Source organism: Onychomys torridus, chromosome 7, assembly GCF_903995425.1.
Source record: "Onychomys torridus chromosome 7, mOncTor1.1, whole genome shotgun sequence".
In the NCBI taxonomy this organism is placed as follows: domain Eukaryota; kingdom Metazoa; phylum Chordata; class Mammalia; order Rodentia; family Cricetidae; genus Onychomys; species Onychomys torridus.
Genome location: NC_050449.1, coordinates 1,357,514 through 1,379,613, shown reverse-complemented (window position 1 = coordinate 1,379,613; position 22,100 = coordinate 1,357,514). Strand labels below are relative to the sequence as shown.

Below are 22,100 nucleotides of genomic sequence, written 5' to 3'. Positions count from 1 at the left end.
TCTGGGTCTTTGTTGAAGCATAAAATTTGAAGGTCTCACTAAGAATTTATTTACACTTTGTCTCCCATATACCATCTAAACCAAGTGGCCTCCAGCCCCTAGCTCAAGAGACAAAACCAACTGCACCAAACCCAATGGCATACTTCAGGCCAGCCAATGTTTCCTGAGCTCCTTGGCAATAGCTCTAAAATTCAGCTTCTTTAGATTAGAGTTGGTACAAAGTAGTAGAGAAGGTTTGGTGTGAACACAACAGTTCTATATGTCTGTGCTAGTTTCATTTCTGTGGCTATGATAAAATGACAAAAAGCAGCTTACAGCGGACAAGGTTTCCTTTAGTTCACAATTCAAGGTTATAGTCAAACAAAATAGGGAAGTCAAGTTGTGGAGTGAGCTCCCAGTGTGTTTCTAAGAGCTAAAGGAACTCCTGACATCACACCTACAATAAAGGTCAGAGAGAAATGAACATATCCTTGCTCTGCTAGCTTTCTTTATTCTTGTAGAGTACAAGGCCCCAAACCCAGGAATGGTGCCACACATTTTCAGTCTCTGTTTTCCCACATTGATCAAGACATGTCCAAAGGCCAACCTGATTGAGACAATCCCTATGGAGGCTCTCTGCCCAGGTGACTCTAGGTTATATCAAGTTGACAATTCATTGAATCATAGAAAATACTTGAGAGGGTTTATTTTTGTTAGTTAGTTTTAGTTGCTTGGATTTTACTAATAAGTCCCATTGCAGAGAATTTTAAATGAGAAGGGAAGCATAGAGAGCAAGATGAAATTAAAATAATTTAAAAGTATCTTTACCTTTAGGGTAATTTGTTAAATTTTCAACCAGTTTTTGGTAGCATTAGAAATATGGACAGCTTATTTTCACACTGAGATAACAATGAACCTACAGATCTATTTAGTTTTTCTTTTTGGCATTAAGCTATATACTATTTTACCTATTGATTTACATATTGATTTTAATGGATATAAAACAAAGTCACATGGATTATTAATATTTTCAATTTATGTAGCTGTATAGAATGCAGTTGTATTAATTTAGAAGAATTTGGTAGAGTAGGGTTGGATCTAAGCATGTTAATCTATACATAGTAAGTGCTTCTGATATTTAAATCAAACTTCTATAAAAGATATGGGCCAAAAACCAACTTAATTCTTTCATTTATGAATTGTATCTATCTTTTGACATATAAAAATACTATTGGATTTGTTATAAGGTATTCTGCTAACATTGTCTGATTTTATAGGATTGGTTTCTCAAAGGCAATCATCTTAAAATTCTTATTAAATAAAAAACAATTTATTTCCTTTCTAGCTTTTAATTCTATCATAAGAATGTTAAAATGTCCATATTATTAAATCATTGAGTATACTGAGCATCAACTTTATTTTTGTCTTTCAATATAAATTAAAAAATGAACTTGCACTGTTTTAATTCACCAGGTTAGTTAGTGCCAAGTAAAATTAAATTACTTTTCTGTGCTTTGCATTTTCTGTTAGAAATTGCTTAAAATTACTTTTTCTGGTTCTAAAGGAATTTTATCTTTCATATCATTTCTTACTAGTTCACACAATTTGGATGGTTTTTGAAAACAAATATGTTAGGATTTGTTGGCATCTTTTCAAAAACTCATTTGTGTAAATATTGTAGGCACTGTAATGCCAGGTTCTTAAATTGCATCAAGATATAGTATAAAGAAAACTCTTCCGAGAAGACAGCAGAGGCTTCAAGCTGAGGAGAGGTATTTTACATGTGTATATAATAAAGGGGTCCTTCCACATCAGGATAATAACGTAGTAGTACCCTCTTACAGTAGTTAGGACAAAAGACTTTGTCAGATGCATAGATTATGGCATCTTAGAAAATAAGGAAATGTTTGTTTTTTTAAGTGAAATGGGACTGAATTCATTTCAGCCAGAGTAAAGAAATTATTGAAAATTATTCACCTACAAACAATATGTGTATCCAATATTGCACTGAGAGTTATTTACTAAATCTAGGGGTCTGTATTATTTTACATTCAACTTTACTGCATAATTACAGTAACTATTTGTACTTTGAATATTAAAGTTATACCATTTTGGCGTAGAGAGGGATTAAGAGGGTAAGAGTGTTTACTACATGAGCATGAGTACCTCAATTCAAATTCCAGCACCCACATTAAAAAAAAAAAGTCTGGATATGGCCATATACACTCATTAACACTACAGTTGTGGGACCAGAGACAATGGAATGTCTGGAGTTTGTTAGCCACCAGCTTACTAACTCTAGTAGAAAAGTCCTAACATCCTCCTCTGTCCCCGACACATTTACACATACTGATTCAGGTACCAGTGAGCATGCTCCTGCACACACATATGTCATACACCTTTGCCCCAAACCCAATATTTTACCAACCTTAAGCATTGTAAATTTACCCCATTTATTTTAGGTAGACATGGTATCAGATGTATGCTTTAATGCCTCACCAACAGAGAAATAATTACATCGCAAGATAAATGGATTAGAAATAAGAATAAGGCATGAAGCATGCAGTACCTACAAAAGCATGCATATCCAAATCAGTAGAAGTTGATGAGAAGTTGTTTGTGGAGGCACAGGAAGAAAGGTAAATGTCTCACCTTGTACTAGAAAAGGCTTACTTTTTATTAGACTCCCAAAAATGAGGAAGTGCGAACATTTCCATTTCTTAGCTCCTAGTCTGCACTTGGTTTTATGTGTCTCTTCAAATAAGAACAAAAAGATTTGTTAGGAATTATTGGAGTCTGAAAATTATTGAAAATGTGGTGGATTTTCAAAATTTCAAATTGGAAGAGTAGTTCCAGAAATAAAAACCCTCAAAACTTTCCAGAAGTCCTGGAATTTACTCAGAAATTTACATCTTCTTCCAAAGCAGTCACATTCTCTATGGTAGGACTCACTGCTAGGGAAAGGTCATTGGAGAATTGTTCTTTCTTAAACATCTCATGAGGCATAAAATGCAGGTCAAATAAGTGAATAATTACCTGGGTCCTATTTGAGCCCACAAAATCCATCATTTACAAACCTAGGGTCCTAGATGAAGCTCTTACATTTGGCAATAATGTGGCCAAAAGTTATTTTTCCACCACCACCACCTTTCTTTTAAGAGAAGCATTTGTTTTCTTTTGACTCTAAGATGCATTTAATATAAAAGGAATAATGACTGCAAGACAAGCCCACAATGTCTACTCTCCTCTGTCTGTTCCGCACAGCAGCTATCATAGCTTCCTTGATGCTTAACTAGGCAAGAATATCCATAGCTATCAATAAGTGTTGCTGATATTGGTTTTGAAGACAATATCTGAAATGTAGAAATGAGTTTCCAGAGCAGTAATAAAATGCTCAGCAGCAGGGATTTGCTTTCTCTGTTCCTGACTAACCTGATGTGTTATAACCTCTGTAGGTATGGTTACCACCTTTCCTTAGGGATTCCTTTATCACTTCATCTGAATAAAATGAACCTTTTAACTGTTCTAGTAAGATTAGTGAAGGAATGTTACATATTTTAAGTCATCTGATGATTGTTATTAGTACTACTATATAAAAAGTAATTCATTTCATAAGACAGAACCGATTCAAAATGATGCACATGTATGTGTTTTACACTTCAGTTTAAATAGCAATCCCAGGACGCCTTGAGACAACACAAATCTATTACATAAGAAAGTAACTTCTTTTGTCATGTAGTCATGAATTAACATGGAAAAATTTTGGCATACTGAATACAGTCTCTAAACAGTAAGGCTCTTTTTGGCCTTCTACACTGTATTATTAAAGAAAAGTAAACTGTATACTTAATGGTTTAAGCAGATTTTACCAAAAGACCCCAAGCTTCTACAAGAGAAGTGTGTGGATTAATTGTGAACTTGGCAGTTGTTTAACTATATATCTTATCAATCAAATGTAGATCTATGTTTATCTGTATGATAGCAGTGTGAAACTAAATTGTTTTTACATGGCCTATTTGATGGTATGAAAAAGACAATATCTGAGAATAATTTTGCAGAGAACTTGATTCCAAACAATCTTCTCAACCCACAGATTTATTTTCTTTATTCATTTTTATTTTGCTATTTTGTTTGATTCTTTATTTTCTATTGTGCTGTGAAACTGTCTTTGGGTATGACTAATAACTCTGTTAAATAACCCTCTCATGAAATGTCTTTACTTTTAATCAAAAGAATATATGAACCAACATATGAAATAACTTGGGTACTACTTCATTTTTAAAAATTCAAGCTAATATGAATGTTCAAAGCTAAAGCATATAGAAGAAGAATTTCTAAATAGGAGACTTTAATAGTTTTCATTCACTGAAGTCAAAATTGTTTATTTTTGTGGGATTTATTTTTTTAAAGCCTAAACAAATTTAAGTGACTTTTTTCTTCACAACAGATTTTTTTTAATTAGACATTCCTTATCTTCATTGATTGTGTATACATGCATACATACATTTTAATTTGATCCTATTGGTGATAAAATTGAATAATTTTACTCCACTAATATAACACTTGCTTCTGAATGTAGGAGGAGCTAATTATTTAATTAGCATTTAAGAAATAGCAGTCTAACTCTAGAACTCAAGCATAGTTCCCCCAGGAAAAGTATGTACTTTCCAAGTGGTTCATCTCCAAAAATGAAAAACAGATCACTTACTTGAAATACCAGGAACACATTTTAAGAGAATAAACACATGAATAGATAGTTTATTGTTAAAATAGCCAAAACCTGTTGTTAGGCAGCTAAATATTTTACTGTTAAATCATGCTGACCATGTATATGTTTGTTTTATTTGACTGGTAATTCATTTGGCTTTAAGAAATCACCAAACTTAGTGCTTCCCAAGCAGCACAGACAGATTATTTGTATCCACATTTCCAGAGTAGATTAAGCCACTCCCAAGATTTAACAAAATTCTCTTTAAATGCTGAGAAGTCCTCTTGAGTTAATGGGTCATTTACAAATTGTACCATGAAAGCAAGAGAGACCAAACACGTAGAAGGCAAAAGCTTATGACCTTTTTTAAGGCTCTTTGAGAACATTTAGAATAGAATACACTGCTGCTATTCCTCCACAGAGACACCAGTAGAGAAAATCTAATCTAGAATGGTTCTTGTAAAGATGCATTATGATGTCCTGGGATTCAACTGAGAATTTAAACAATGAAAATGGATTTGTGATTCTCATTTCTAAATTGCATCCAATGCCTAAGACAAACATAAAATTGATATGAGATCATCCCTAAGAGCTGTTACTGTCTCCTACCTAGTTTCATGAAACTCAAAGAACCTGGAAGTCTGCAAATCTGAGAGAATTCAAAGCACTGAATCAATAACCCCCACAAATAATAAAGGGAATAATAATCAAGCCATATTCTTTATGAACAGGAACTGAGTACCAGATTAGTAGCTGGTTTGTTGTGTTTTTGTTGTTTTTTAATGACATTTTGTTTTCCTTCAGGGAATGAATCTTTATTTTAGTCTCTTTTGGGTCATTGACATTCTTAGGAGCAAAGGAACTCAAAGTGTAATTATTTCACCATTACTACTAGTAAATACAAGTTTATTATAGTTTTGCAAAAAAAAATCAATGTAATCAGTTATCGGACAATAACCGAACTGAGTCAATGTGCAGCATAAGTACTGCAGGTTGAATGCACTTGAATGAGTTGCAGTTGCATTCCATTTGGACTATTGCATAAGGAGCTGCCAGTTAGCAAAATGAGAGGTTTATTTAGCGTCTGTCCGGGGGAAGCTTACAGAAGAGCTAAGTCCTCATTCCTTCTAACATCTTAACAGCTCTACAGTTTCTTACAAAATATGTTTTATCGTTTCAAGAAATGCTGTTAACCTCGCAGTTTTAAAACTGAATGAACAAGGCCTCTTGGACAAATTGAAAAACAAATGGTGGTACGACAAAGGAGAATGTGGCAGCGGGGGAGGTGACTCCAAGGTTAGCCTCAATGTCACCAAGAGCGGGTAAACAGTATGTCAAGTAATGGGTGCATCTGCTGGGAGACTTATGGTATACCTGCCCATAGATGGACTGTTACTCAAACACCTTTACAAACTCAAGTATGCAATTACTGTCAAAACAAAAATATTTGCAACTGTTATTAATTTGGTGACATGCTCACAACCCCAATGACAATAGATGTGAGAAGCTCTGGCTTTAAGGAAACAGGATCCTGTGGAACTGGTTTTGGAAAACAAGAAGTTTCTGAAAGTGTGGTGTAGTGTTGAGAAAAGAGAGGAGAAAAGGGTAAAGCTGACTTGTTTTCTGCATTAATTATTGGCCAGATTTCTACCAAATTTCCAATTAACATCAATAACCTGACTCCACCTTGGTTTGTGTAGCGTTCCAACTAGACAGCTTTCTCCAGACAAAGCATTACAATGCAACAATACAATTATTTGGTTTACATAATTGTTTTGCTTTCCATTAATGGATGAATCAGGAAACAATAAGACTACAAAGCAATACTAACTCATCTTTGTCTTCACCTTACACATACCATAATTTCTGCCTCATCATTTTTTCTCATTTCTAATTAATTTCGTCAAAAAAATCAGAAAGCACATGATTAGGAGATATTCTAACTAATGACCCAGAATTATATATATATCAGTGCTTATAGACAAAGAAAGCAATAGCCTAGATAGGAAATTCTGACTGAGAAACTACCTTTAACCCTTAAAAACATAGGTAAAACTTTACAATTATACCTCTAAAAGCATAGATTTTACTTAATCTAGAAAAAACAAGAATGCTTCCTCCTCTCACCTCTTAACAAAAAGAAAAGAAATTCTACTTATCTTTAGGTTCCTGACTGAACTATGTATACATTTTCTCACTGGACCACCTAAACTTCAATAGGAGTCTGTGTTCTGTACCTGCTGAGATATCTGCTGTTAAGACCCCCAAATCTTAATCTAAAAAGAAACTTTTTAGATTAAGCTGAGTTCATTAATATTTCCCTATATTTCCTACTGTAGAAGGGAGATCAAATATTTTACCATGATTCCAGATACCAATTTCCTTAATCCTCTCTGATGTTATCAGAGTTTCTGATCCTAAATAATTGATAAAGAAAACACAAAGTCTAAATAGCATGGACGAGGGTTATGAATACTCCATAACAACAGATGGCATCATGTAGCAGAGGATGAGGTAAAAGAATAAGAGACTGAGGAGGTGAGAACCAAACCAGGGGAGGCCAGATAGCAGAGGAGAAGAGAACAAGGAGAACTCAGGGCTGCTCTCTTAGTGACAGCCTGCTTTTCTGAGAATCAGTGCAACCCCTCAAAGCCTAATCTTGTCTCCAGAAAAGTCTCTCAACAAAAACATTAAGCCATTAATGGGCTTATGACCACACAGACCTCTTAAAGGACCTGCCTGCTGCCTCAATGCAATCACATTGAGAGATTAAGCCTCAAATGAGTTTAGGGGGAGCAAACCACATTTATATTACAGCATTAGATTAAAGTGTAATAAGTAAATTCATTTTATATTTTGGACTCCAACTTCCCTAGAATTTTCTCATGGTTCTCATAAACACATAAATATATTTATGTGCAGAGACAAAATATTCCTGTATGAAAATTAGAAATGTCAGAAAATGTACTATACTAGTACCAGAAAACTTAAAATGTATATGTTGTATAGTCAGAAATTTTCTGTTTGAGGATTTTATAATCACAAATGTTTAAAAATATAACAATGTTTTATGGATTAATTTTTTACAAATATAAATATAAGTCCTATTTTAGGGTACAAGAAAGATTATTCAGAGGAAAATAAGCAAAATACAAATCTGTGCATGTTGGGAAAATCTACGCAACAAAAATCATTATAACTTAATTAAACAAGAAATTCAACAATTTGGTCAGTGTTATACATCTTGAGTTCAAGAAACTGGTAAATCACAGAACTGAGTAAGAATTTGTGGTCTCAGAATAAGTATGTATCTAACTTTATTATTCTTAAAAGCAAACATCTGTTCTTTCAGTGTATATTATTATAACAGTTTTCACCAATATAAATGAGAAAATTGTGTTTTAAACTGTTATTTTAAATCTTGACAGAGAACTTTGCAAAATATTTTAAAATTTAACATAAAATGCTCACATAAAATGAAATTATAGTATGTTCTGTTTTCCCTTAGGAGTTTAGTTTCCATATACATGCAAGGCCTATCACCAAGAGAATAAGATTATTGAAGTCTCAAAGTTAATAATGCCTTAGCATGAAGGTAAGAGATATTTACCATGGTAAATGGTAAGAGATATTTAATGCCCTGATGTAACTGAGGTCAGAGAAATTACCACCAACTGCCATTCCTTTAAAAGTCACCTTGTATCATCTTCAGATGATTAATGATATTTTTAAAATTAATTTTCCTCTACCATTCTGCTTGATCTTCCTCAAAAGAGGTAAAATAAGGAGTAAAAGTGCTAAATGGAAAGGCTAAAGGCTCTGAAGCCTTTGTTAAGGGTATAAACTGCATGCAGATGTAAAAGACAAATCTACAGAAATCTCCACACAAGCCATCCAAAAATTGGCTTATTTGATTTTGAGATACAAGTTTTTGTAGATGACTCAGTTTGCCATCCCTTAAGAGGGGGTCATAACCAAAGCCTGTACCACACATGAAAACATTCCTATGAGGAAACAATTGATTTACCTGCCATTTGCAGGATTATAACTGGATGGGATATGGGATAATTCGGATTCCTAGCTTCCATTCAGCTGGCAAATATTACACTTCTGGTTTAACTGAACAGTGTGTCAGCACCTGGAGAGAAAAAGAGACATTTTTCACTCTTTTCCCTCAAAGAACTCACAATTCAAGACGATCAACAACAGAACCACTCAGAGGCCCTATTGCACCTTTGCTGTCATGGACTATGGCTATGCAGAAATCAGTATCCGACAGTCATTTTCAACATAACCTTTAGCCATAAAAATTCAACAAGAGTTATGAAAGAAAGGATTTTTCATCTTCCAGGAAAAACAGCAGATGAGAAATCATATTCAAGCAAAAACATTTGTTTGAAAATCCTTTCCTAATGTTAATATTACTTTAAAATTATTTCTAGTCATCATAAGAAATAAATACCCATCCTTGTGAGTGAAATGAAAAACCTACATTCATTGACAAGAAGCCAATGAAAATATGGATTACAATGTGTAAAACATATTTTCCATTTGATTCTACTGTGGCTTAGTTTAAGTACAAGCCAATATCTGTATGAGGTTTTAAAGTCTTAACTGAGATTTTTGCCAATGCCTATACCTAGCATCATAGCACTAATAACAGCTACACAATAAACATCTTTTCTATTTTCTTGTCCCTTATTCTCCTAAATATAGATATGTCCATACACATAGATATGAATGTTCATAAAAAATCACTTAGTAGGTGTAATCCTTAAATTATGTATTCCCTAAAATTATAATCCAGCACATAATTCCCGGGTTTTGATTTGACATTTGGGATTCCTGACTTTAATAAATTTTATACTTATAAACCACTTATTCCTTTATACCAAAATCATGAAAATAAACACAAGACTAAGATACTAGCATAGAAAAAATTTATTCAGAAACAGAAATTGTGATAGACAAGAAACCACTAGATACACATCTCTTTGAAAGGGCTCTTCAAGTATCATATTCTTTGTTTCATGTGTGCACTTTCTCTGGTTGAATATTAAGTACAGTAAATAATAAGTATCTCATATCTGGATTGCCAGTATACTCTCACCCTTTAAAACCAAGCTATTGGGGTGGGTATCAGAAGATACAAAGAGGTGAGGGAAAGAGAAAGGGAGTAGAGGGGAACCATACACGAAGAAGCAAAGGACATGTGATAAGTGATAAGTGATAATCCACAAATGTTGCCATTAGCTTTCTCTTCTAGAAGAAAGTTGAAATATAATAGGTTCATATCCCTCATCTGTGGTTTTTTTTATTATTATTATATTCAAACACTCCTCAGTCCAACCCATTCAGAAAAGGCATTGTAGTATAATATAAATTGCCTATCATGTATTGGGTTTGTTTAGCTTTGGAAAGTTAACCTGAGGGTCTAAACCTTTTATAATACCAATTATGGTGAGACAGAGGCAGGAGAATTGCTTAACCCCACACACTAAAGAATCTCCCAGGCAACACAAATTTCAATACACATAAATCCTTTATAGTATCAATTCCAAGAAGAAAGCTTGCTCTTGACTCTAAATATTTAAATTGTGACAGCTTTATAAGTTGCCTAGTCTGAATCAGCTCTTATTATGGTTAAGTACCGCTTCAGAAAGATGGATGAGTTACACACCTTTATTATCAAGGAGTTCAGAAGACTGAATTCAGATATGGGAAGCCTCACTCTGTATAGAAATGGAGCTTTATTGACAATAAAGTCTAGATCAATTGATCTTATTTTAGCACCCCAAATAAGCCTATACTCAAACAAATCTTTTAATACATGGTTAAATTATTGCAGATTTTTAACCACAGAGCAGTTAAACCTTCAGGATCATGGCAAATACAGATTATTTCTTCAATGGAATAACAAACCTACGTTATAGTTAAATCTTTTGTTTGTTTTGTTTGTCAAGACAGGGTTTCTCTGTGTAGTTTTGGTGCCTATCCTGGATCTCACTCTGTAGACTAGGCTGGCCTCTACCTCCCTAGTGCTGGGATTAAAGGCGTGTACCACCACCGCCCAGCTAATAACACCAATTCAAAGACACACATTTGTATTCAGACTCTAGATGAACAAAATGAACTAGCATTAGGGGGAAATTTGTTTTATTATAACTCCTAACAAGAAGTTTTAATGAACTAGAAATCTAGTTTCTGAGTCTTTGCTGTATTTTTAAGTGCAAAAGCTATGAAGCCAGACTATCACAAATACAAATTTGGATAATGCCCTGCTGTATAACTGCTAAGTTAAAAATCTCTCTGTTTAGAATATTCATGTATTAAATGGGAGTAATAGGAATAAAGATATAAAGTATTTTCAATAGTCTCTTATTCACAGTAAGTGTTAAGTTTCTAGTGCTGTGATAAAGACCATGACCAAATACAACTTGGAAGAAAAAAGTTTCCTTCATCTTTAAATCTCCCACGTCACAATCTACCATGAAGGGAAGCCAGGACAGGAACTTGGAGGCAGGAACTGAAGCAGGCCACAGAGGGGTGCAGCTCACAGGCTTGCATTTCATGGCTTGCTCAGTCTGCTTCTTTATACAACCCAGGACCACCTGTCCAGGATGGCACTATCTATAGTGTGCTGGACCCATCAATTACCATTCAAGAAAATGCCCTGCAGATTTGCCTAAAGGCAATCTGATGGAGGCATATTTTCTCAGTTAAGTTTCTGCTACCCAGGTGTATCAAGATGACAAAATACTAACTAGGACAGCTACCACCATCATGCATATCAATGCATTACCCAGTTTTATACTGAGTAAATGGAATTAATTTCTTGGTAAGAAAGTAAATGCATGCTATGTCTCATCAAATATGTTTAGCATTTCTCAGAAGTAAAGCACAGGACACCAGTATGGTAAGGCAAAATGACAGTGACAACTTAAAAGATGGAACTCAAACCATCCCCAGCAAAAGGAAGCAAAAACCACCAGCCACTAATACTTATCAAGACTTGACCCCAAGAATTACTATTGTCCACTCATTCTCTTTGCTTTCCTCCTTCCTCATGAGAAGGAAAAACTAGGAGAATCCTTATAGTTTTTCAACTACCAATGTTGAGTGAAGTCTTCCTCTCTGAGACATTCTATATAACATTAAACATTGAAGGAATCAAAGATGGCAGATAAATCTGTTATAAAATATTATTAATTTATTTGTAATAATTTAAAATTGTAGCCACTTAATTATGTACTTTAATTATGTTAATATGGTAGATTCAAGGCAGATGATTGCTTATGGTGATGTCATTTAGGCTCAATGCTTCAATTCAGAAGGAAAATGCAAGTGTAGGCTTATACTTTAAAATAGTAATTTGCATTTTTATCCTATAAAGACCTTTCACACCTAAAATGGCCCTTGGTCAACAATACTGGAGACACCATTCTCCTTGTATGAACTTACTATGGAGTCAATTTATTGACAAATACTATACACATATTCTTAGGAAGTAAGTAAAGACTCACTAGCTAAATCATAGTGCATGGCTGTAGCTTCTACTTAACTTAATATCATCTCTATATATTATGAAGGAGAAAAGTAAGATATTTCTTGGTTCCAATCGCTTGCCACATGTGTAGGGGGAAATTACAACTGTTTGTGAAGCCCAACCAGGCCAATAGTTTTGTATTCACAGTAATTGCATATGTTTTTATTTAAAAATCCTCCCTAGCAGTATGTGCCTGTTACATAAAGCGATGGAGCAGGCCCCAGTTTTATGTCTAATTCTACACCTGGGCCTATAGTTCAAGACATACAGCCTACTGTGGCCTTTGCTCCGTCACTTTGCCATGCGATTCTAATGTAGTTTTACTGAATAACATAAAATAACATATATAATGTTATTTATGTTATTTTCCACGTGAAGAACTCCTGTAAACCTTGCCGTTTTGAAACTCAGTGAGGCAGGCGTCTTAGACAAGCTGAAAAACAAATGGTGGTACGATAAAGGTGAATGTGGACCCAAGGACTCGGGAAGCAAGGTCAGTCACTGCAGTTTGGGGCCTCTTCTTGTGTATAAAACAAACAGTAACTGGGAGCAGTTGTCCAAGGCTTATGAATCCTTAAACACTCAACTTTTCTGTCCATCTAGCCATTGCCTAAATTAGAACTTAATGCCATAAACTTCATCCACAGAGACTGTCCATAGACAATAAACTGCTCCCTAGTAGTAAAGATTTAAAATAAACTAAGATTACCTCTTATATATGATCTATTATAATATGTATATATATATAATAACAGAATTATCTCTATGAGTCTCAAACTTATTTAGCATTAATTTTTGTCAGTTACATTTTGGATAAAGAGACCATGAAATGTGTATTTTAAAAGTAGATTCTCAAAACAGGAAATGGAAAATTGATCAGCAGTTATCCAGAAAAAAAAAAAAAAGGTAAATATGTTAAACAAAATTCAGGGTCATGTCACCACACAGTCAAGCATTCTGTTTTAGTTCAAAGAGGCCTGTCACATTTCTGGCCTGACAGATCAATAAGAAGAACTTCCAGACCTATTATATCAATAGAAATTATTTCAAAAATCAGTATTAACAGTGCATATCCACAAGTTCTAAGATCTTTTGCTCTTGAATTCATTTTTAAAGATTTATTTATTTCTATTTTATGTGTATGGGTGTTTTGCTTGCATGTATTTTCTTACATTTTCAGAGGCCAAAACATAGCATTGGATACCCTGGAACTAGAGTTACAGACAGTTGTGAGCTGCCATGTGGGTGCTGGAATTGAACCCACATCTTATGGAAAAACAGACAGTGCTCTTAACCACTGACCTCCTCTCCCATCCCTGCTTATGAATTTTTTACAGAGCAATGCAGAAACATATAGGCTGAGTTTGAGGAGTACAAACTTACATATTTATTCTAATTGAAAAAAAGATCAAGTTTATTAGTGATTCAGCATACCTATACGTACTAATAAAATATACTTAAGAGAGGCTGGGAAATAATGGCACATACCTTTTACCCCAGCGTTCAGGAGCATGTGTGTGTGTATGTGTGTGTAAGTATGATTTTTCCTAAGTTGTATTTGAGGATTTTTTTTAAACCTTTTCTTGAAATTTTTTTATATATCACATTCTAGAAAGAAAACAAGTTTGTGTTTATCCTAAGACATTGAAACAAGTGACTAACATTTGGAGAGTTTCTATTAATTTTCAGAAACAAAATCAGGTTAACAGGGCACTTTTCAAACCTTACACACAGTTAATCACTTTCATCTGCCTTTGAAACAGAGTGTAGTGAGACAAGCTTGGCCATATAATGAAATTTTCACATTGTGTCCTGCTGTAAAGTAAGATAAACACACATCTTTAAAACCATGTTACCTTAAAATAACATGAGCAAACAGACAAATACATATATAAAGAGAGAGAGATAAATATATAAATGCATCACTTGAATTAAATACTCTTCTAATATAACTACTGAAAAACTTGACCCAGATTTTGCATGCAAGGTATTCTGGGGATGGATGATGGTCATAGAATACCTTTCAGGGTGTCTTCCTAAATTTTTTTTGCAATAATGTTATAAACATATTAGTAGTTTATGGCATTTTTAGTTATTGTTACAATTTAATATCTTCCAATCATCTGCTTGACTATGCTCTGATCTAAAAATAAAGTAATAAATATAGTGAGGCTCTGAATAATAATACACCTAAAATATTTAATATTAAGCATTAAGGGTCAATGCAATTATAATTTTCAATCAGTAAAAGTAATCATAAATCTGACCATACATAAATAGTTTGCTTCTCAGTCTGGATATATTTTATTAAAAGTTATCTGCAAAAAGCCAGAAGTAGTGATATAAATCTGTAATCCCAGAACTTCAGAGGCAGAGACAGCAGGATCAAGAGTCAAAGCTACCCTCAGCTCCACAGTGAGCCAACCTCGGGTACATAAGATCTTGTCTCAAAAAAAAAATTAATTAATTAAATTTAAAAATTAAAATTATCTAAAATTATGCATATTGCTACATAATATATATTTATTGTATATTATATATATAATTGTATATTACATATACTAATGCTAAGTAGTATATAAAGTTCAAAATTAATATTGCTCATGAGGTTTTCCCTATGGACACACTGGAAGAATAAATGATGCATGCTGTAATACTTTATTATTTATACATACTTGATAAGTTAATGATGAATACAGTGTGACACTGATAACTTAAAGACCCTTTGTTCTATAATTAGAAAATGTTGTAATTATAGCTATCTAAAAGAAATATAAACACTAAAAATTGTGTTATAAAGGATGTAAAGCCCAGAGATTTTCTTCCTCATGACATTTTCAAAGTCTAAATAAGCCCTTTTCTGCCTCCCTATGTAAATATATGAATGCTTACATATGGTTAAGTATAGTGGTTTTCATTATATATTTAGTAATGATAAAATGTTTGGATTTCATTGGGTGTAATTATATATAATTTATTGGTAACTATAATTTTGTTCTCCCAAAAGCTATAAGCTTTATGTTTACATTTATAAACCTACATCAGTGACTTATACCTGTAAATATTTCCCAGTTAAACTAAGCATTTACTTGGCTACTTGGACTTTTATGTGTTTTTACCTTTTAGGTGTGACATTCCCACAGTTAACTAAAGTGTCTTTATCCTCCCTAGGACAAGACAAGTGCCTTGAGCCTGAGCAACGTAGCCGGCGTCTTCTACATTCTGGTTGGAGGCTTGGGCTTGGCAATGCTGGTGGCTTTGATAGAGTTCTGTTACAAGTCCAGGGCAGAGGCGAAGAGAATGAAGGTGGCAAAGAGTGCACAGACTTTTAACCCAACTTCCTCGCAGAATACCCACAATTTAGCAACCTATAGAGAAGGTTACAACGTATATGGAACCGAAAGTATTAAAATTTAGGGGTAGGACTTAGGGCCTACGCCAGTGAGTGGGGGATGCATCCTGTGAACGTAGTATTGTGCCTGTCTGTCCAGTGGTGGTATTGCTTGCTTCTGATTAGAGCTTTCTATTTTTGACATTTTTAGTGCACAGTGATTCCGTTTTTGTTGGCTGCAGATGTTCTGTTTGAAACTTTATGTTGCTAATAGATATCTGCATTGTGATGGTCAGAAACATAAAAACAAATTAGAATTGCTCCACAAAATGATGTAAACAGTATGATTTCCCCAAAATCAGGGGAATTTTAAATCACATCCAAGCTTCCCTAAACAGATACCAGCCAAATTTCTATGACAACTCATGAATGCTAAGAAAATAAGAGTAAAACATATTTTAATTGATCAAAAACCTAGGGAGTTGCCTGGTTTTGATAAGGTTACATTGTTTTCTAAAGAAATAATACATATAAAGGAACCACCACATAATAAGGACTGCATGAATTTTAGCTCCTAATCTAACATGTATTCCATTTGCCAGTCATCTTTCTATATTTAAAATCATTAATCCCTATTGTTTGTTCATCTAACAGTAGTCCTCAAGCCAGCCCAGTAGGGCTATGGTACTTATTAAATGAGATTCAACTTATACAAGGTTACTTGTTACTGAGGCATTCTAGACAACCCAGCACTTCTCCATCCAAGGTGTTGGATATATATATATGAAACATTGCCATCAGTTATTATGCATTTTTCTCAATTTTCCACTTTGGTTCCTTTTTAAAAAGCCACATCAGCTACATTTATACACTCCCCTCATGTCACAGTAAAAATGATATGCGTTCAGGGAAATGCAGATGGAAGCTAACTTTTTCAGAATCTAAACATCCACTTCTTTCCTCTAATGACCAAAGGTGGTGTTAAAATAAGACCTTAATGAATTTTGTATCGCTCTTCTAAAGTCACTCTACAAAATAAAGAATTCTAACAAAACCATTTTCTAAAATTACATAGAATAGCCTAGTGAACCAGCTATTTGTTTTGATTGCATGGTGAATGAGTCTTCAAGCCCTCAAGAGACAGCCAGGACTTGAGGCAGCTGAAAGTCAAGACAACAATATACAGTTTAGTAATATGTACATCTGAGGTTGTGCCAGAAAACATGGTGGATTTGATATTTATTGACAAAGAAACTTCTGAAGTGTGTGCTACTTTCTGAAAGGAAAGAAAGAAGCCACTCATGATGAAGACTTAGTAGCTTCTCCCTGCCTTCTAAAACCTATGGTCAAACACACTTGCACAGTGACAGGTCCAGCTGGTTTGCTCTCAGTTTTCTGAAAAGATACAAATAAGCCCTCAGTTCACTCTAATAAAAGCACATCTTCTGATATGCTTAGGAAATTTGGGAGAAATTATTTGAAAATTCATAGAAATAAACTGAGACTGTGTCAAGGTTGATGATAGCCATTAAGACAATGCTTTTATCTTAATTTTTGCTGAGCTGAAGAGAGATTTCCCAAATGGAAGGAAAAGATCTGTCCTGTGTTATTTGGAAAGAATTCTGATATCAATTTCATAATGCATCTTACTTTTTGTGTTACTAAAACTGAGTTTCTTGTTCATTCCAATCATTTGATAAATCCAACATAGAGAAGCAATATTCAAAATTTTATAAAGAATGAATGCCATGTATTACAAAAGTGTGGTAAATTGTTAATTGTACCAGGTTAGGTACACAGAATTTTTACATCATAATTTTTTTAGTTGAAGCCTGTCATTGAAGTTCATCATATGTTATCACCTTTAAGGCTAAATCTGACCATTTAAAAATATATTTTAAACATAGACAAACCGTTCATAATCAGGTCATTTTTTACTTTGAAAACAGTAGTATTCAGAGTAAACAAAAATAATTTGTACCTTCAGCAAAGACTTGAGAGTAAACAATTTTTATTTTATTGTCAAAATGCTTTTTTTCTCTTTTAAAAACTTTGCAGACACTGACATGGCCAGTCATGGCTAGAATCCTAGCATTTGAAACACCGACACAAGTGGATGCTGCAAATTTTAGGCTAGCTTTGGCTACGGGCAGAGACTCTGTCTTGAAAGAAAGAAAAAAAAGAAAGAAAGACATGGCTCTCCTGACTATAATTAATGGTTATTAATTTAGATACCATCCAGAATCTCCAAAATCAAACTCTGAAAACTGAATACATAGAAGATCTACTTAGAAATGTGGCTAGGGGCCAGAGCAATGCTCAGATGTTCGGAGTTCTCTAATACAGTACCAACACTCAGTTCCCAGTGCCTACATCAGAGGGCTCACAGACACCTATTACCCCAGCTTCAGAGGTTCTGATACCCTTTTCTAGTCTCTGTGGACACACACATTCACACATCACACATACACACACACACACACACACACACACACACACACACACACACATACACACACACACTGACTTGTTTGAACTCACAGTCTTGTGTCCTATTTTCTTCACCATCTGAATTATTTCAATCTAAGCTCCAAAATATTTCCTCTAAAAGCTACTGTGTTCCAAACAGCTAGGCAACCACTAACAAGTTCTTATTTTTAAAATCCACTAAAAACATTCAACTATGAAAGGAAGAATTACATTAGAAAGTTTTGTAGCAACTCTAATCCCAAATCCTGGCTTATATTTCTTAAATAAAATGTTTTTTTACATTTTCTTGATGCAAAAAATGCTGGTCTGTTGGTAGGTTTTTAGTTATAACCATACCAAAGTACTTACTCTCTCTGAGTCTCACAAGAGTCTCCCTTGTCAAAGCAAGATTTCTTGCAGCTCAGTCCACCACTTCTGAGTTCCCAGGTGAGACTGGCTTGGTCATAGGGGCCTTGAAGGACAGGCCCTTACATGTTTATTTGTTTGTTTGTTGGGTGGTTTTTTGTTTTTGTTTTTGTTTTGTTTTGTTGAGACAGTGTTTCTCTGTGTAGCCCTGGCTGTCCTGGAACTTACTCTGTAGTCCAGGCTGGTCTCAAACTCAGAGATTTACCTGCCTCTGCCTCCTGAGTGTTGGAATTACAGGAGTGTGCAACCATGTCCAGCTCTTTCTCATGTTTGTATGCTTCCACTTCTAGCTTCTTTGTTAGTATATTGAATTTCAGTTTCTGTACAATTTTTGAAAATGTGCAATATGTTTCCTTATTATTTTATCTTATACAATTTAATATTCAGCATATGCCAAATTATTCTAAATTCAAAAGCTATTCATGTTTCTATAATGTCACACCCTAAGTCATTATTATGAAAATATACATTCAATTTTTACTTCAATCATTTTGACTACTGTTAGATTCACCTTTTATTTTAATCATAGTGAAGTCACTACATGCAATTTGAGTTCAACTTTTTGTTGTCATTAGGGTGAATGATTTCAAGCATTTTTACTCCAAAAAGCTTTTAATAAAATAATGAATTTCATTGATATAAAATCAGCCAAACATTTAATTTCCAGAGCATATCAAACACTAGAATGGAATTTCTTAAGGACTTGGATAAAATTGAGTTCTCAATAAACAAATACATTATGAGTTGCAAGGAAGTATAGACATCGCTTTTATCATATTTTCCTCTTATTAACACTAGGATTTATTTGCTAAGAAGGATTTGGAGGTAGTAAACAGTAAATAGTAGTGAGATTTACATGATCATAGAGCTGGCTTCTCCTCTATATAGTGTTATTTTCTGCTACCTGAGAAGTCAAGAAATAAAGATTCAGTGAGTGTTCAGAGGCTGGCCACCCTACCTTCAGCTCCAGAAGACCCCGTTCCATTCTGGACACTGTCAAATATGCCTACTTTCATGCACCTCCTTAAAGCATAATAAATCTTACAAGTGAGATTCCTGACAGGCATACAGTGAACTATGTGTCACTAACTGTGCTGTTCTGAGTCATGTCTGTAACTCGTGTGAATGAATGAAAGTGTGTGGATAGGTCTGAGCAAGGAAAACAGGAAATTTGTGTATTTATGGTTTAGCAGTTTGTCATGATTTAAGAAACCATTCCTTGCACCAGAAAGAAAATACCTAACAAGAAAATACTGTGATTTATAGAATGTCCATCAAACACAAGAGAGTTGTGAAGCTTCTTTGGAAGTACTAGGGTGTAGAGACCGCCACCCTAGTGAAAAGGTTCTTCCTATCCAGATTTAATAAAAAAAGAAAAAAAAAAAAAAACAGATTTTATGATCTTACAAACTGCTTTTAAATGTGTAGGACCTAAAACTCTAGGCTGATTAATTCATCCCTGTTGTGTCTGAGCTTTCCTTTCCCGTATAAACAATTTGCCTATGACCAAAAAGCACATGGAAAAAATGCAGATGTCTAATTATTGATATTTTGGTGTTTGATGTGCCACATTTTGTTGAAGCAACAGAAATATCATAACACCTGGCATCCTCTCTGTTTCCTTTTCATGCAACCCAGCTGACTTTTTCTGAAGCCATAAGAAACAAAGCCAGGTTATCCATCACTGGGAGTGTGGGAGAAAACGGCCGTGTGCTGACCCCCGACTGCCCCAAGGCCGTACACACAGGAACCGCAATTAGACAAAGTTCGGGATTGGCTGTCATTGCATCGGACCTACCATAAAAACCAAAAATATAATTGAGTGCCTTAATTAAACTGTGTTGGTGACTGATGGAAATGCAGCCCGGAGGGACAGGCCCAGCGTGGGTCTTGGCTTAACCCATCCTTTGGCTGAGAGCAGAAGGATGTTCTGAGTGCCGGACAGAACCAGTGCATGAGTTCAGCACGGAAATTCAGACTTGGATTTTATATCAGGAAAACTCACAATTTAGTTTTTTGGGGGCGAGTGGGTGGGTGGGGGTGTCTGGGATGGGAGTATTAACAGCAACAAATTTCACTTGAGCGCACTTAAAACTAATCAGACTGGCCAGTTAGAGCATTCAACTATGATGGTCACTACAGCGAGGGATTCAACAGTTAATAGAGGTCAAGGAACCTGCTAGCCTGTGTCTCCAGAACATCCATGTAGTCGATGGAATAATCTGCAGCTGAGACAAGCAGTCACTAAAATGTGATAAGAAAATAATTAACATGTAAATCCTGTGGAAAAAAAAAAAAAACAACAAAATTTAAAGAAAGTATTTACAGTTACTTTGGAAATAAAACAATACTGAAACATGCTTGCTTTTTAACTGAAGTCAATCCAGTAGAGGACAACACAATTCTTTTTTCTAACCATCTTAGGGAACAATACATTGCAATAATTGATATAAATGTCATCACTGTAACAAATTTCAGAGACTTTTTAAATGTAAAGTTGTTGGTCACTTTGTTTCCTGTAACCTTCACTCTGTCACACAAGTTGGTACACAGATTGTGTTTGTCTATCAGGAACAAAAAGAAAAAAGGAAAGAAAATGTTGACATGAAGTCATCCATCTGCAACATAGAATTAAAAAAGGACTACGGGTCACTCATGTCATCAGCATAATTTATAATCTTGTTCTGTGTAAAAAAAATTGTGGTTTTTGTACCCACCCCAAAGAATAGAACAACAGTTTTTCTTACATTATCTATCAACATAACTTAAATCTTTTCCCTATGATTATGCAAGTTATTTGAGAAATTCAAAGATCCTGTGAGAGATATAGACGTCAAGGGATAGGCCATATCAGAAAGTGTAGTTTGTCATTATTTCTGCATACTATGCTTCCCTTCCTTTACAGACCTTGGGCTCATTTGTTAATAGATCAAGTTGTCAAAGACAGAGTCTTTGAGTCTGGGAACGAGCAGCTGTTTTGACACCAACACACCTGTGTGGAAATTTTACTTAACTCTGTTTTGCTGCATAGACTTCAGTGTCCTTGGACTATCAACCTCATTCCTTTACTTCTATTTGGATTCTTTGAAGGCACTGATAACTGTTTGGGAGTAGACCACAGCTGAAAACTGAATCCTTATTTTTACTTAGAAATTGTGAAAAAAAAAAATGTACCATGTTTATTTTTAAGAAAACAAAACACTTACGGTTCAAAAGATCTGCTTCATTTGAAATGATGAATAAGTTCAATGATACAGATTAAAATCACAGACTGAGGAATCTTTGCAGAAAGCACAAGTTAGGATGATTCCTGAAGTGTGGCCTTGAAGGTTGAGTTGAGGTTTCACAGGAGATGGTGATGGTAAGAGCCTTTTGTCAGTACCTGTGTACAGAGCTTGTGCAGCAAGGTGGCCTGATGAGGGCACAGGGTGTGATACCATGGAAACTCTGGCAGAATTATGGAGATCGATTTCCTTCCCTTTAATCCTTATAATTCCCATTTAATATCTGTGCACCACTACAATGTAATCCGTATAACACACATACGCACTGTCCCTCAAGAAAGGTTAATTCTCTGTTACTGAGCAAATGATTCCTTTCACAATCTGGGCCCACTCTGATGTCTTTTTCTCTTACCCAAC

At 34.6% G+C, this 22,100-nt stretch overlaps 1 protein-coding gene across 7 annotated transcripts in view; it reads left to right on the top strand.

Annotated features, from left to right (window-relative positions):
- The window catches only part of Gria4 (glutamate ionotropic receptor AMPA type subunit 4), a 375,087-nt gene extending 353,459 nt beyond the window's left edge, over positions 1–21,628 (top strand). The window contains exons 15-17 of one of the 7 annotated variants that reach the window (XM_036191822.1): positions 5,869–5,983; positions 15,405–15,652; positions 20,098–21,628. In XM_036191822.1, the coding sequence (XP_036047715.1) occupies positions 5,869–5,983; positions 15,405–15,650 (361 nt within the window). In that variant the 3' untranslated portion in view covers positions 15,651–15,652; positions 20,098–21,628. Of the gene's footprint in view, positions 1–5,868; positions 5,984–12,611; positions 12,727–15,404; positions 15,653–20,097 lie in introns of those variants that run through there. The other 6 variants (XM_036191821.1, XM_036191820.1, XM_036191824.1 and 3 more) reach the window with 6 other exon arrangements.
- The last annotated feature ends 472 nt before the right edge of the window (positions 21,629–22,100 follow it).